The sequence below is a fragment of the Manacus candei genome, unplaced genomic scaffold (assembly GCF_025592945.1).
Source record: "Manacus candei isolate 608988 ecotype Guabito, Panama unplaced genomic scaffold, ASM2559294v1 h1tg000014l, whole genome shotgun sequence".
Classification (NCBI taxonomy): Eukaryota; Metazoa; Chordata; class Aves; order Passeriformes; family Pipridae; genus Manacus; species Manacus candei.
The window spans coordinates 38,637,688-38,653,507 of NW_026138062.1; the positions used below are offsets into that span (position 1 = coordinate 38,637,688).

Consider the following 15,820-nt stretch of genomic DNA (forward strand, 5'->3'; position numbering starts at 1 on the left):
TGTGTAGAAACAAACACTTTCATGTTTAATTCCATGTAAAGTGCTGTGTACAACAACTTGCTTAACTGAATGAGTAATGAGTAATATGAATGCGATATAATAATACAAAGATAACATAAAAACTCTTGAGACATTCATGACAAGAATCCCATCTTTTTGTCTCAGTGAATTTCAGAGTGCCTTAAGGGAACCTTTTTTCCAGAAGAAAAGCTGACTTACGAATTTTCCTATTATATCTAATTGTAAACAGAGATTCCCATAACAGAACTGACTTGAGAGTGCCTTCATCTCTTAAAACTGGATATCCACCCATGAGGATGTGTGACCTTGTTGCCAGATCATGTATTCAATGATTCTCTTTTGATTTTAAATCTGGTGCTCTCCTGGGATAATAGGTGGCTCTGTGGGGCTTACCAGTAAAGGAAGGAATAAGAAAATTATGTGGTAACCAAGCAAACAGACAATAAAGATATGACTGCTTAGAGTTTCAAAACTCAGTTTTCAAAATCTTGGTGGAAAGAGTTAAATAGACTTGTAAATATACCTGTTGTAAGGCTTCTCCTGGCACCATGCCAAGTGACAAGCAGTCTGTTTGGATGCATAAGGGCACAAATCTGTAGAACATCTGGAATCCCAACAGAGATTAAACAAAGATAACATTGTCTGCGTGTTAGCTGTGCACACAGAAACTTCTGGCTCACAGGTGTGTTACTGAGGGCCATTCACAATCTTCCTAAGGAAGAATTACTTATCAGAAAGAATACCATAGCAAACAAATTTCAAATACATGAGTATGGGAAAAGTCTATGAAATTTACAGAGCTGAGGATATTCTCCTTCCCTCTCCCTTTCTCGGATTTCTGCCTCCTCTTTGTAGTCCTGGGACTGAGGAAAGGGTTTGTTGTTGAAATCTTTGCATTTCACTGTGGAACTCTCCCCATCCTTGAAGCCTTCCTGCACACATGCACCACAACAGTCTCCAACCAACTTCTTCCTACATAATACCTTGTGAGACTTGGGTTTGTGGCTACTGCCTGTACCATACTTGTTCTCATGGTCAGAGTCCTTACACAGAAGATATTGCCTATAGCCTCAGAAATGGGAACAAAATATGAAGTCCAGAGAAGTGCTGAGCAGAGGTTTTGATGCTGAAGGAGATGGTGGTGAATTCAGGAAAGGTACCTATACAATGGTACATTTCTGACTTCATCACATGTGAATTACTGCAGTCTTCAAAACAAAAGTCCTCAGGATGCGTCTTTTACACCAGACACTTGGAGAGGTTGAGACGCTGAGATGCTGTGCTGAGCAGGCTGGAAGGAGAGGCGTGGAGCTGGGGCCACGAGCTGCATGGTATATTTGAACTTATTTGTGGATGAATAACTGCATGATAGTCATCCTTCCTCATCTTAGGCATTATAATGGAGATAGGATAAAGAGTTCCCTTTCCTCTCCTTTGAAACCATGGTTTCTGCCAGGGCAGATGAACCCTCCTACTTCACTGTTCAGCTCTTACAGTTTTGCCTCCTACCTTACTGACAGGTGTGGGAATCCCCTGTGCTCCTGCACAGAAATTGGGTAGGTTATAAAACACCTACACAAAGACCCAGCAGGAATCAATGGCAACACCAGGCAAAGAAACCAGTTAGCTCAGCAGTGTCTACAGAGCTCCAGACCTGCTCCCTCTGGTTGTTGGAGGAGAGCCATCAGCCACAGGCACCTGGTGAACTCCACTGAAGAGTTAGAGGGGCCACCCCCCCCCAGAAGGACCTGCAGACTGTGGGGGTGAGCATCCACAGGGGCATGAGACTCATGAGGGCTGCAGGGGAATAGCATTTGTGGATGTTGTACCACTTATGAAGTATATTAAGGGAGTTGTGGCAATGTGCAAGAATTAGTATGGGATATTTAGGGGAAGGATCAGAGGAGGTTCTGCTGCGGGAACTAATGTGAGAAAAAATGGGGATCAAAGATGCTGGTCTGGGTGACATCTGCCAGTCAGTATGTTCCGAGGACCGAGACCTGCACCTCATCACCACAGCCTACAATCTTACTAAATATTCCTGCATAATAATAACTATTTGCTACTACTGACACTAATTACTCTGACATTCTCTACACTGACTTTCTATGTGGGCACACCCTCTATTCTGAGCACATGTGAGAGACCACCAGCAACCTTCAAGCTCGATGAGCTGGCAGCAGCACTTGAGCCCAGTGCCGGCAACTGGAATGGAATCCCAAACCTCAGAGGCTGGAGGGTGCCAGTGCCACCACTTGGGGAAACTGGGGCCTGAGGCCAGCTCTGGTGCACACTGAGTAGCTAATGCCAGCTACCAGAGAGACTCATTTTCCATGTGTGAGTACAGATTTCACTGGTGGAGGCCAATGCTGATCAGCAGGAAAGGAATCATACTGTTCATGTGTGTGTGAGCACTGTGTGTGTGTGTGTGAGTCTATGCAGGTGTAGGCACAGTGTAAAGGCACTGCTCTCTGTGTTCATCCGTGGCTGGCAATGTGTGTGTGTGTTTGCGTGCGCTCATGTGTGTACCCCCTGGTAACACGTTCTCAGCCTTGCTGCAGGCTGAACCTGGAGCAAGGAGGTGCAGTAACCTTGCATCAGCTGGATGGTGGCAGGAAGAAACCCCCAGGGTGCTGTAGCCATGGGATCTGGCTACCCTTGATAAAACAAGACAAGAAAAATGTACACTGCTACTTGTGCAAGCACAGATTCAAGGTTTAATGCTGTACAACTTTGTCGATGCTGCCATATGGTGGGGACTTGGGTTACTGACAGCAGAAGACTCTCAGGTCATTGAGAGCTGTGTCATCCCTATTTCCCTGGGGCCCCTCCACCTTTGTTTGGAGCCCACAGATAGCCCCAGAGGTGCAGTTGCTGCTCCATGGGCCAAAGTGACCCCCTGAAAGTCCCCAGCCCTCCAGCTTTGTTCCGTTTGAGCAGGCGAACCTCACATTGTTGACTGCTGTGTTGTCACGAAAGAACTGCCACTTTTCCACACGCAGGGAGAAGGAAACCAGCTTGTTGCTGGAGCAGAGCTGGGCCTCAGTCCAGTTTCCCCACCTGCCAGAGAAGAAAACAACTTGCCAAGACTTTGTTCAGCCTCTGCTGTGCTGCAATCAACACCACAACGTGCTTGGGATCCTGGCAGTCCTGGGGCAATCCTGCACCCCCACACAGAGATGGCAGGTTTCTAGGAGCACCTGTTTCTCTCTGCTTCTCCATCATTCCCTGGATGCCCAGACACCATCAACCCCAGGCTGCTCTGTTCCTGCACAACCCCTTGGCAATTTCAGCTGCTTGCTTTGTCCCTGTTACTTGATGCCCTTTTCAAAGTAAGCGTTTGAGGAAAAGGAGAAAGTACAGGTTTAAGAACTGCATCTTTTTGAACTCTCCTTCATCTTTGACAGCACTGTTCCTTTCCCTGGGACCAGATCTTTTCCGTAAGACCTTCACACTTTGTGGTCAAGGGGAACTCACCCACCTCTGCAAGCAGGTGGTGAACCACCTTCACAGGGGAATGTGGGCTACGCAGAAACCACTTGCTGCTTTTCCTTCATGCTTCCCAGAAGCTGCTGCCCTGAAGGAGGATGAGAAAGTGAAGATACTCACCATCCCACGGAGGACTCAATGACTGTGCCATCTGTGCAGAGCAGGCGGATGCCATTTAGAGCCGTGTCGTCGGCAAACAGCCAAAACCCCTGGTAGGGCTGGACCTTAGAAGAGGGGAAGAAAATAGGAGAGGTCAGTACCATCCCCCATTTAAAAGAAGTGATGAGGTGAACCCTCATGACAAGGGTTTGTAGGAGGCTTTGTGTACAGAGCGAGACAATGCAGCTGGGCAGGGCTGTGAGGCAGCTCCACAGCATTTCTCAGGAAGGTCTTTTTGCTGTTGCCCACCTCTTTTTTTCTCCAAATGGTGGGTCAGAGGCTCTGGACACAGGAATGCTGTGTGGCTGCTGTCCCAGGTCATGCCCACACTCTCACCATGTGCTATGATACCCAAAGCTGTTGTGCTGTTAGGTGGGACTTCTTCCACACACCCAGGAACAGGATCTGCTGAACTGACTCCAGGTCTTTTTTTTACCCAGTGGACTCCTCTGCTAAGAAATCATTTACTGGCAGGGAGCCTGGAGAGCTACTCCATGCTGGAGAACTCTTGCTGAGAAACCTGCATGAGAAATGCAAATACAATGCAAACTGCTGCGATGGGACAAAGTGTTGTGGCCAGCCCCGCTAGGACCAGAACAAAATAACATTGTTTCACAGCAGGTTTTTTCCCCCCTGAAGAAGAAGTGAAATCTTACCTTCAATTCAAATCCCCTAGCGTAGCCACTGGGGCAAAACTGTTTGTGCCCCCAGGAGCCCCAGGGGCCTCCGTTTGGCACCATGAGCACTGACTCATATTGTCGTGCCTCTGTGCCCTGAAGGCAGCAGGAGCCCAGCAGGCAGAGGACGGCTGGGACAAGCAGCTGCATTGCAGGGAACCTGCTCAGTGCCTCGCTACACGGAGGTGATGGCACAGGGGAATTTATTTGCCAGGAGAATGGGTGGGAGTCCTTGGGGAGTGTCTACAAAGCTCCTGGGGAGTGCTCCTTGTTGCTATGTACTGCTCCTGGTGACTGCCTGTCCCTCAGTGGTGAGGCCACCTTTGCCAGGTGGAAGGGCTGTCACTGGTATGCACTGGTCATGGGACTTGCAGGGCTGTGAAAACTTGTGGATGTGAGGAAACGGAAGGGGGTCAGAGCTGAGACTATTTCCCAAGGGAGTGCTGTGGTTGGAAGAGGATCCTGACAATGCTACCAGGAGGATGTTGGAGAGAGGGAGGTAGGAAGAGCAGTGGTGGACTGCAAGGGGAAGAAACCTCTGAAGGGGCTGAGGCAAAATTTGAGATGGAGCAGTCTCAGGGTCCTTTGCCTTGTGGAATCCTCACTTGTTTCCTCTTTGCTTTCCTTCTCTCCTCACCATCCCACTGAGACTGAGGAAAGTGCCTGCACAGGAAGCCATTGCATTTTGCTCTGGGACAGGCATTAAGTGTAAGTGACTAAGTGTGTCAAGCCCTACTCAGAGTGAGTGCTTCAGCAACCATCCATCTCATGGAACCTTTGCTGAATTTAATCCAGGTTATTCACATCTTTCTTGCACCAGGGACCAGAGAATGGGAGCAAAACTGCATGCAGTCACACCATCCCATGGAGCTGTGCAGATGCAGCTCCCAGCTGCTCACGTGTATCTTTTGGAGATGTGAGCATCCAGAGAGGTGAGAGTGTCCAGCAGAAGCAGCCCCTACTTCTCCTGTTGTGCCTCTCTCAGGTGTGAGTTCCTGTTGCATTCATTGGTCCTCCAAAGGAACTGGGTAGAGAAGCAGCAATATTGACAGCAATATTCAAGGTATCCTGTGAGTAGTTGCAGAGTAGGATGAGCTGCTCCTAGTCCATTGAAGAGTCAGTGATGATGCCACCTGGAGATTTGTCTTGTGAGGTTTATATCACCATTATATCAGAATATGTGAGTAGTGTATATATATATATATCAGTATATACCAGCACTATAAGTGTAGCTAATACAGGGAGAAAGAGTTATTCCAGGTTTCAGTCAATGAAGAATGGAATAGCCTGCTTCTGTAAGAGCTGTTTTGTGCAGGTGCAGGAGGAAGTGTTGCTTTCAGCTGAAACCCTCTAAAGTTACCTTTTGGGTATAATTGTAAAAGTTCAGATAGTCACAGCATCTCAAAGGAGACAGTGAGAACAGAAATGTGTCATTGTATCTCATACACAGCATGAACATGTCAGGAAGAAGACAACAGCAATGAAAGGCTGGGTCCTGGTCAGGAGAATGGATAGCTCATAGATATTTTGTTACTTCTGGTGACATAGGACTTTTTAAGCTTGAGGTATTGGCTGGATTTCCTCATAGGAGTGGGAGCAACCACAGCAAGAGCAATGGGCCCTTGCCAGGTTCCATGTGCAGTGAAGAACTATGAATAAGTGATATTATCAACCCTCTTCATTAACCATGCTGACTGCAGGGTGAGGCTTTAGGGTATGTGGAAAGTTACAGCTTTGGGGTGGAGCAGTGTCAGAGACACCGTACAAGGATCTTAAAGAGAAGCAGTGAAGAGGAACTAGGTGGAGGAGGACATCCTGAGCTGGCTGATACCAAAAAAGTAGAGATGTTTCACAGTTTGTAGTTACATCCACAGAGCTGAATCTTGCTCTGTTTAAGTCCCTCTTACTGATAGGGCCTGTTTTCTCTGCCTTCCACTTTCACACATCTTTTCCTGTTTCCTCTCTGTTAATCAGTCTGGGTTCCAGCCCCAACAGGCCTGCCACTGCTGGTGGGAGGACAAAGATTCTGGCTGAAAAAAGACCCTGCTCAGCATCTTTCCTCATTTTTGGTTGTTGTTTTTGGCTGCCTGGTTAGGAGGTGGCAGGCAGTGGCACTGGGTCAGTGGTCATGGGATATTCCAGCAGCAAGCAATGAAAACTATTCACACAAGTAATTAACTGCCTGTGGGAGAAAGAGAACATTGTATGCATTTCTATAACTTCACAGTGGGAAGCAAGAAAACAAATAAAGAACTAATCTGAGCTTTATATTTCTCTCTCCTGTCTCATTGATTTTTGACTCTTCCAGAGTGATAAATCTTCTTCTCGAGTCAAAGAATTTCCCCTCCATCCTGCCATCCACCCCCCGCCTTTTCCCTACAGAAAACCTTCCCAGGTCTAGGAGGGGAATAAGGAATGGACTGAAATGAAGACAATGGTATCAGTATCAGCAGTTGAATTTGTGCTGCTGGAGTGCAAGGCCAATGAGTATTTTTGGGTAGATCTGCTCATATGCTGAGCTCCCCTGAGTATCCAGTGATGTTCCTAATATCCCTGTTAATCAGTATTCTGTTGTCTGAGGAAGCTCTCTCTCTTCACCCTGTGCTTGTTTTTCCCTTCAGTTAACCTCTGGTCCTCCAATCGGGTGGGAAAAGTACCAGGCTGCAAGTGCAGAATGGGTGGATTTTTAATTATGTTACATTGAAAAGCTGGAGTTTGAACTCAGTGAGTCTAGCAACTTCTATGCTGGTTAGGTATAGCCGCTAGTTGTAGGGTCATGTTATGTGACATATCCCATCTTCTTTTAATCAAACTATTGGAAGGCAGGATAGCATTAGACTCAACAGAAGCAATAGAAGTGAAGATATGATGGCTAATGCAGACCAAAGATCAGTTCTGTGTTTTTCAAACATATAAATTAAAAGGAAATATTTGGTTTTCTTTTTGGACAACTTGACTCCTTCTCCCTATGACAAAAAAGAGCTGTGAGTTACAATGAAGACAAAATACTTGAGCAGTGCAGGTGATCGAAATAATCAGAAATCAGCAGAATAGAAAAAGGTGATCACAGAGCCAAAACATCAAGATGAAAGAATGAAGTGCTTGCATTGCATGTATACATTTACATTGTAGATGCCTAAGTGCAGATTAGGTGACTCCCACTTTCTGTAGGCCAGAAGGTATTTTGTTATTTACTGCCCATTTATAAGATGAGGGGGCTTTCCAGGAGATGTGTTCTCAGTTGAACTTCTCTAGCAACATAAACCTTCTTAGATGGTGGTGAGAAATAGCTACTTTAAGTTGTGTGTGGGCTGAAAACATTCTTGCAATGGCCCTTGTGCTGTTACTGGAGATAAAGCCAGCTAAATTGTTCCCACAGCTGAAAACTAAAGATAGTTTTTTTGATAAAGGACCTAATATCAAGAACTCTTTGATGCTGCCAAGGGGGTCAGTCAGTCTTTGAAACTGACCAGCATATTACTCCTGTTGTTGTCATGTCAGTTTAAAAACAGATGTGGTGGCTCAAAAGGTATTTGCTCTCCCGTGGTCTCCATGGCTGCAGGGGCACAGCTGCCTCACTACGGTCTGCACAATGGGCTGCAGGGGAATCTCTGCTCCAGTGCCTGGAACACCTCTTCTTCCTCCTTCCTCCTTTCTTGGTGCCTGCAGGGCTGTTTCTTTCACTAGTCTCACTCCTCTCTCCCAGTTTCTGTGCAGCATTTTTACCCTTTCTGAAATATATTATCACAGAGGTGCCACCAGCATCACTGATAGCAGTCACTGGAGCCAGCTGGTGTTGGCCCTGTCTGATATGGGTGGAGTTCCTGGCATCTTCTCACAGAAGCCACCCCTGAAGTTCCCCCACTACAAAGACTTTGCCACATAAATCCGGTACACATCGAGAGACCCCACTGTAGTATCTAAGCTGCAATAAGAGGCCCATAGTTACTCAGATCAATCTTCAAGCAAATTTTTAAAACTGACCACTGTATAGCTTTCCAGTAATTTTAAATGACGTTATCCATCACTGCTATGACCTTAGCTCTTCCATTTTAGAGACATCTTAGACCTCTCGAGTACTTCTTATCAGTTCTACTCATTCCTTGCTATTCACTCTGTGATTTTTTTATCTCTCCTCCAAAGTAATTTTGATTTCTACCTAATCTTTCTTATGACCCCTATCCCCTAAGAATGACTGGAACTGTCTAAACACGAAGTTTCTTCCACTATGAACGTTGAGCAACTAAATAATTTAAAATAGCCATATCTGCTGTAATCTTCTTTTATACTGTCAGCTGGTTCTACAGATTTTCTGATAGTCTCCTGAATCTTTGATGTGAAGAAACATTGATAGTGTTAATTCCCTTTGCCATTTGTTCCTCAAAGTGCTTTTTGTCTACTGTGTTTTCACATGCAGCCTGTCACCAGATATGTTACTTCTATTTTTTCCATCTGGCCACAATTTTAGCACTCACTGTCTCCGGCAGCCTCTCTTGCCTTGTGGTTTGACATTGCCTATTTCCTTTTACCCTTACTCAAGTACATGTTAATAACTTGTGTTTCATGTTCCTGTACTTCCAGTACCATAACCTTCAGACTCCTGCTGTCAGTCAGTTTACAAGCTCTAGGTTTTCCTTTGAAGACTGCCTTTTGGCAGGAAGAATGGAGAAGGACCCTGTGCAGGGTCTGTATTTATGGTTTGTCAGTGAGCAAAGGGAATAGAGAGCCAGGAGCTACTCTGAGTACTCCTGAGGACTTGCTGACATAGACCTGCAGCATCACCTCAGCCCTGACATGCAGAGAGAAACTGCCATCCTGCAGCTGTGAACACGCTCCGTGCCAGCACCATTCTCCCTTTATTAGATTACACCAATTACCGCTGTTGTCCAAGAAAGCTGGAAGGCAGGTCAGCAGTTTTTTCAAGCATCTTGCCTGCCAGCTGCCCAACTTGTTCCCTCCTGATCAATGAGCAGGAATCCTGGCTGCAGCTGAGGCAGGGAATGACGGGTGATAGTGTCCCACAGCTGCCCTGGAGAGCTTACAAGGAGGGTTTTCTGGAAAATCTGAAGAGAGAGGAGGGTGCAAAAGTGAATTAAAATTAACTTAAGTGCTTCTCTTTGTATATCAAATCTGACAAGGAATTTCTTACAGGTGGTGAGCCCTGGTGACTTTAGCACTAGCAAAGTTTTGTTGGTATTTCATACAAGCAAAGCAATAGCTATGCTGGCACGATGTACTGCTGCCAGCTCTTGCTCACTTTGAAGAGTGAAAATAAACAAATTTATCAAAAGAATTTGTTGTGGGGGGAAAAAAAGCCTTCAAAACTTGACTGGGTATGACCCTCAGAAACTTGATTTTTCTTTGAAGTTGTCCCTCCTTTAAGCAGGATGCTCAAGTTCTGTGAAAAAGCCATGTCTGCTGAGATGCTGTCTGGGACTGAACTGGTATAAAACTAGATATATGGCAGTGTCACTGACATAACTGTGACAGAAAAATGCTTCTCTTCTTCTTGTCCTCTGAGTTAATTCTGAACACATTTCTTTCCTGATTTATGCTCTTCTTCCCAGTTTACACAGTCACTTCTCTAATCAATTTCCAGACATTATCTCATTCCTTGTCTTTTGTAAACCACACAGATTTATTCTTCTGAGTCCTTCCTTTGCACTCAATTCTGATATTTTCTGTGTTGTCTGGAAACTTTGGACATTTGAATAGTTAAATCTCTGTTACTGTTGTCTGCAAAGTCTCAAAATTCTTCTTTAATAACATCCCTCCAGTCGCAAAAGTCTTCTTTAATAACATCCCTGCAGTCTAAAACTTGAGTTTTAGCTATTCCTTTAGCTTTTATACTCCAAGGGCCTGTTTGCTGATTGCAATCAGAGGGGGGGAAAAAACCCAACAAACCACCTCATAAGGAAAATACCTCAATGAGAAATTAATTCACCTTGTGAAACTGGATATTGAAAGTACAAGCGCAGAAGGGGAGATCATGGAAAAGGAGAGTTTTTTAATGTCATTGCAAATCCCTTGGTATAGCCCCAGGACAAAAAAAATACAGAATCCCTTCGTTAGCCCAGGAGCCTCCACAGGCATAGCAGGGACAGTGCTGTGCTGCTGAGCTCCATTGTCCTGATCATGCAGGAACAGAGCAGGGAGAGAACAGCTGCAACAGGTTTGCATGTCAACAGTTCATCTTGAGCCTAGCTTTGCAAATGGATGAATTTATACTCCAGCAACATAGAGTAATGCAACCTTTATAACCACCACTACTATATGCTCCTGTGTCATCTGAGAGCAGCTGTCAGGGTGAGGAGAGCCACTGCTCAGTATAGGAACAAGACAGGAAAACTGGCCATGTTTACTGAGGAGCTGGGACAGTTGGGCAACATTCTGAAGTTCATCGATGGGAGAAGCAGACATTAGAGTGGATGTAAATTAGGTCCTCAGTTGTCCAAGCAAAGGAGCAGTCGGGGAGCTTTTCTGTTTTTACAGTCCCACTTGCAGGATTGATGGCTTTTTCCTTTTGACCCCTGACATCAGCAGTGTCCCCTTTAATGAGCTACCCCAGGCTTGTTGATAATCTTTGCCCCAGATACTGCATGCAGCAACCTCTTCCATCTTTCAGCTCCTCTTTGGGACATGCTGGCATGTGGGAGGTGGTCTTGATTTGGTGGCTATGTAACATGATCACAGCATAAGAACACATACTTGTGACTTGCTACTGGCTCTGACCACTAAGATGAAGCAGATGACGTGCGTTATGTGTTACTCCTTTTTGCCGTCAGGTGGGAAACAAATAATAACCTGAGTTTAGCTTTGTTTCCTCTTTTCTCTTGCCTGTCCAAATCCAATTTCCACAGAAAAGCTTCATGAAGACTGAACAGGGTGGCCTGTGGGAAGAAAGTCAGGAGTAGGGAAATGCCAGGCCAGGTCATTATTAATGGTTGTCTATAAAATAAATAACAAGCTTATTAACTTTACAAACCACAAACAGCTGTAATAGGCTGCAAGTGCTTTGGAGGACACAGCTTGAGTCTGATAAGTGATCTTGTCAAATTGGAGAAACAGTTTGAGAAAAATAGGATGCAATTCTGCAGGGACAGGAGTGAGCTCCCACCTTATGCAGAAATAAGCAGCTGCATGAGGTAAAATACCTGCATTAACATCACTCTGCAGAGAAGGTCTGGGGGTCATAATGGATCAAAGGCAGCACATGAGTCAGCGGCACCAGGTCGTCTCCATGCTGAGATATATGAACCAAATTACAGACTACAAGACAAATGGAGTGATTTTTCTTCTCAGCATGTGTGAGTCCCCAGTGGGGATGCTCTGCTCAGCTGAGGACACTGAGCTTCCAGAAGGAAGCCCAGTTGGATAGAGTCCAATGGAAAGTAACAAAAATGGTCAGCAGTCTGGAAAACATGACCTGTACATAACGAGCGTGAGAGCTGGGACAGTGTAATCGAGACTGGGAGAACAGGGGAGAGGGAGTCGTGGGAAGAGTAGTTCAGTAAGGAGTCTGTAGCTAGTGCTGCTGTGGGAGGATGTGGGGAGGACAATGCAGGGAGCTCAGGAGAGAAAATCTACCCCAAATTTTTCTGTCTTCTTCCTGATTGGGCTGCCTCCATGCCAGGTAGACCCAGGCTGGGAGCCAGCTGTAAGGGGCCAAGGTGGGCTTCGAGGAGAGTTAGTGTGGGAGGGAGGCTGGTGGCTGTATGGGAGTCCCCACTCAAGTGGGAGAGGTAAGGAGTTCATTGGGGAGGTAGGCATTGGTTCAGGGACTTATCAAAGTAGGAGTGCAATCACCGAGGGTCTGAAGGGAATGAGAAGGTCAGCAAGTCTCTGTGCCCAGCATTACAAACAGCTCACAGCCGCTGCGGGTGGTTGGCAGGATAAGAACCTGCAATGGTACAGAATATTGCTGCAAAGTGGAAGGCAATGACCTGGCCCCTGTCTGGCTGAGGCAAAGAATAATGGATGAGAACTGCAGCAGGCTGAGATTGGCCAAAGGAGTTCTCTCGATAACGATAGTTAAACCTAGGGAGGTTGCAAGATCTCTATCACTGGAGGATTTTTGGCAAAGTCTGAGCAGACATGCATCAGTGGTGATTAGCATACAATGATTGCTTTGGGGTAGGAATGCACTAGAAGACCTCCTAAACATCTTTCCAGACCTGTTTCCTCTAATTGAATGATTTTGCAAGTCAAGAGCCCATCCTGACCTTCAGCTGCTGAGCTGTGGCAGAGCCCCCAGGAGCTATTTTCTCCTCTGGAGACTCATTGGACATGTAGTTGTGCCTGGGGCTGGAGGGGACCCAGGTGGAAAGAGGCTCATGGGGAGCAGTGCAGCTACCATGGGCATGGTTCAGTGTTCACCACAGGCACTCTGCAGCCACAGACTCCTTGCTGAAGTATCAGTCGCTGGAGGTGTGACCAAATGGACTGGGGTGGGAGGGAGATGCCACACATGATCATGTCATGTTTGTCTGTAGGCTTGCTGGAGATAGCTTTCTCTGGGGCCTTGCCTGGCTGCTTGCCCTGGCCCTTGCACCACTGTGCTCACGGGCAGCAAAGCCTCCATCGGTGCAGCAGAAAGGGGAGTGTGAAATGTCGAGGGACAGGTGTCTACAGGAGCTTCGCACTGGTAAATGGGTGAAGATTCCTGCCCAAAGCATTGTTACATTGTGTTTATTTTCTCTGTATTTGCAGAGTAAAATTGGGAGAAAATCCAGAATACAAGCAAGGGCAGTTGAGCAGCTGGGATCTTGATGTTTATACAAACTGTTGATGAAGATTGTAAGTAACCAGGGTCATATATCCATTACAGCATGTGCTGCATTTATCAGATTAAGTATATGAAAATATTTATTAAACCATATATTGTTGCATGTATTATGTTTTACTGTGAGTGTAGGCCTGTCCTGAATTTCCAAACCCCTCTGCAGCTGGCCAGAAGACTGGAAGTACTAAATAATCTTCAAACTTTATTAATACAAATTGGACTAGAGTTGCAGATAAACTGTTGGACATCGAATTCCTGCTGCCTGGGGAGTCCTTTTCCTGACCAGCAATGTGAGCCTAACAAAGGGTAAATATCCCCTAAGCAGCAGTGAAGAAAACAAACAAGGAAATAAATTCTTCTTAGCACTTACATGCAAGAAATGCCATAGAGCAAATTTTCTGGGATACTTGGCACTTCCCTCTAGCTACAGCATTGTTCGTGGAGCTGGGTGAGTCCAAGCACGCCTGCCTGAGCACTGACACAGGTCTGGCTTGGGTTATGCTTAGGAAACACCCTTTCAGACGGGCATCAGCTCTTTCTCAAGGTAGAGATGGGAGGTGAAAGGACATTTTTGGCTCAAACAGGGAAGAGTAGAAACAGTGGTTTAATTGAGTAAACTCTCTCTCAAAAAGACACCCCCCCCCCAAAAAAAAACCCCCTCTGAGTTTCTCTGCTATTGCCAGAACTGGACTAATTATTTAAGTCAACAAGGACAAAGGAGCAGGACTTGCACTGTTTGTGTGTCCTGTAATATATTCACTTTTTTGCAACACTTCTGTGGGGTTGTAAAGCCTCCCCAGTCTGGGTACCCACTGGTGCAGCATCAGTGAAAACCGGATATGGGAGCAGGGGCAGCAGATCTCCAATGCATCAGTAGCAGCCAGCGCCGTGGCAGTAGCTGGTTGACTCATCACCACTACTCTCCTCTGCAGTGGTTAGGATTGTCTGAGGTAAGTGCCAAGTAATAACAAGCCTCATGGGAAATCCTGCTTCCACCAGCTTCAAGGACTTGAACACTGTGTGTGACTGCTCAATGGGAATGACAGACAGCAAATGGGAAAAAGCTTCTTCAGACCCTGTAGGGAAGGACAAAGAGTCTACTAGTACTTTGAACACTGTAGGGTCATTTGCCACACTACCAGAACAGGACCTGTTTGCAGGACCTGGTTGCAGGACATGTCAAGCCAAAGTAAAATAAGTCATTGTCAAGAGCCACAATGGGCAAAATAGCTGTGGCCCCAGGCTGGAAAGCTAGGCTGGGAGCACTGTGGTTGCTGCAGGGAGAAGATTGGAGTGGCTGCATTGTGGCTGTTGCAGAGGGAAGTCTTTTTGCAGTCACTGCCTCCAACATTCCCAACTCCTCAGAAGACTCCAGTCTCTCCCAACTGGAGAACTGTGCTGCCCCATGCCTGTCCAATCTTGTCACCTCTTTACCAGTAGTAGGGTATGGGGAAGTGACCATTACTGTGGGGAGAAGTGTGGCCACAGACAATGCTTCCAAATGTCTCTCTGCCCTGGCACCAGCAAGAATAACAGGTCTTCATCCATTTCTTTCACAGTTCTGTGAAAGAACTTCCTACTGGTCTTCTTTTCCAAGGGTAAACATCAATGCACGCTATATCTTCCTTTTTGGCAACTCTGAGCTGAACATTGCTATGCTGCTAAGAAGATTTGAGCCATCCCCAATTTGGTTTATCTGCTCATTTCCTGACATGTCTGAAGTAGGCATTTTCAGGGGGCTAGCACTTGAATTCTGTGTTACTTCCAAGTGAAACTGAACGCCTTGAAATACCCTGCACAGTCTTGTTGATGCTGAAGGCTCAGACTAAATCCTGGTGGTGTGAGCAAGGTCTCTTGGACTGAAGGTGAAACAAGAAAGGAGAGGCGTCTCTGTGCAAACACCACTTAACCCAGTGTCCTGGGGTAAAAAGTTTTTTCCCCTGGAGTTAGAAAAGTGGTAACCCCTGAGGTTGGTGGTCTTGGTGTAGGGCCCAATCAGAAGCTACATTTTGCTCCTTTGAAATCAACATATTGCAACAGGATGGAAAAAAAGGGAGATGACGTAGCTGGAAGAAGAGAGGCAGCCATGGTTTGAGACCACGAGGAGAGAGGGGCCAGGGAGCCCTGCTGGGGGCCAAGGCCCCTCAGCCCCCGGCTGGGGCTACAGAAAACCAGAACGGTGTTAAAACTGGATTGGGTGCTGTGTTCAAAGGCTGGGCTGTGAATGGGCAGCAGAAGATGGAAAAGCGTTGGCAGAGGCAGTGCTGAGTGGAGAGCTGTGGCTGAAAGCCAAGAAGATAGCCTGCAACCAGCAACATGGCACATAGCCAGGCTGAGAGACACAGAGATGTCCTGCAAGGAGCAAAAGCTGGCAACAGAGCAGAGAAAACTCAGCAGAGCTGTTTTGGGGTAAGACTGAATTACTTTCCCAAAACCCTGAGACCTCCTAGAAAGGAGGGGTGGGCTTCCAAACTCTTAGGGAGTCCTGAAATGCAGCAGCAGCTAGAGAGAGAGAGAGAAGAGCTGAGAACTCGGAGTTGTCCTGAGAGCTGGACCAGGATGGAATGTGGGGGAAGTGGCCTTGCCCCACCCCGCTGCCACGTTGGCAATTGAGGCAGAGCAAAGGAGCTCTGGTAGAACGCTTGCGGCAAAGACTGAACTGAGAGCTGCCCTAAACGTTCTGACTCAGGAG

At 46.5% G+C, this 15,820-nt stretch overlaps 1 protein-coding gene across 1 annotated transcript in view; it reads right to left on the reverse strand.

Annotated features, from left to right (window-relative positions):
* Positions 1–2,777: 2,777 nt before the first annotated feature.
* The window catches only part of LOC127467670 (vitelline membrane outer layer protein 1-like), a 44,460-nt gene continuing 31,417 nt past the window's right edge, over positions 2,778–15,820 (reverse strand). The window contains exons 4-5 of the mRNA XM_051779879.1: positions 3,631–3,734; positions 2,778–3,081 (exon numbers count right to left, since the gene is read on the reverse strand). Coding sequence (XP_051635839.1) covers positions 2,787–3,081; positions 3,631–3,734 — 399 coding nt within the window. The 3' untranslated portion in view covers positions 2,778–2,786. The remainder of the gene's footprint in view (positions 3,082–3,630; positions 3,735–15,820) is intronic.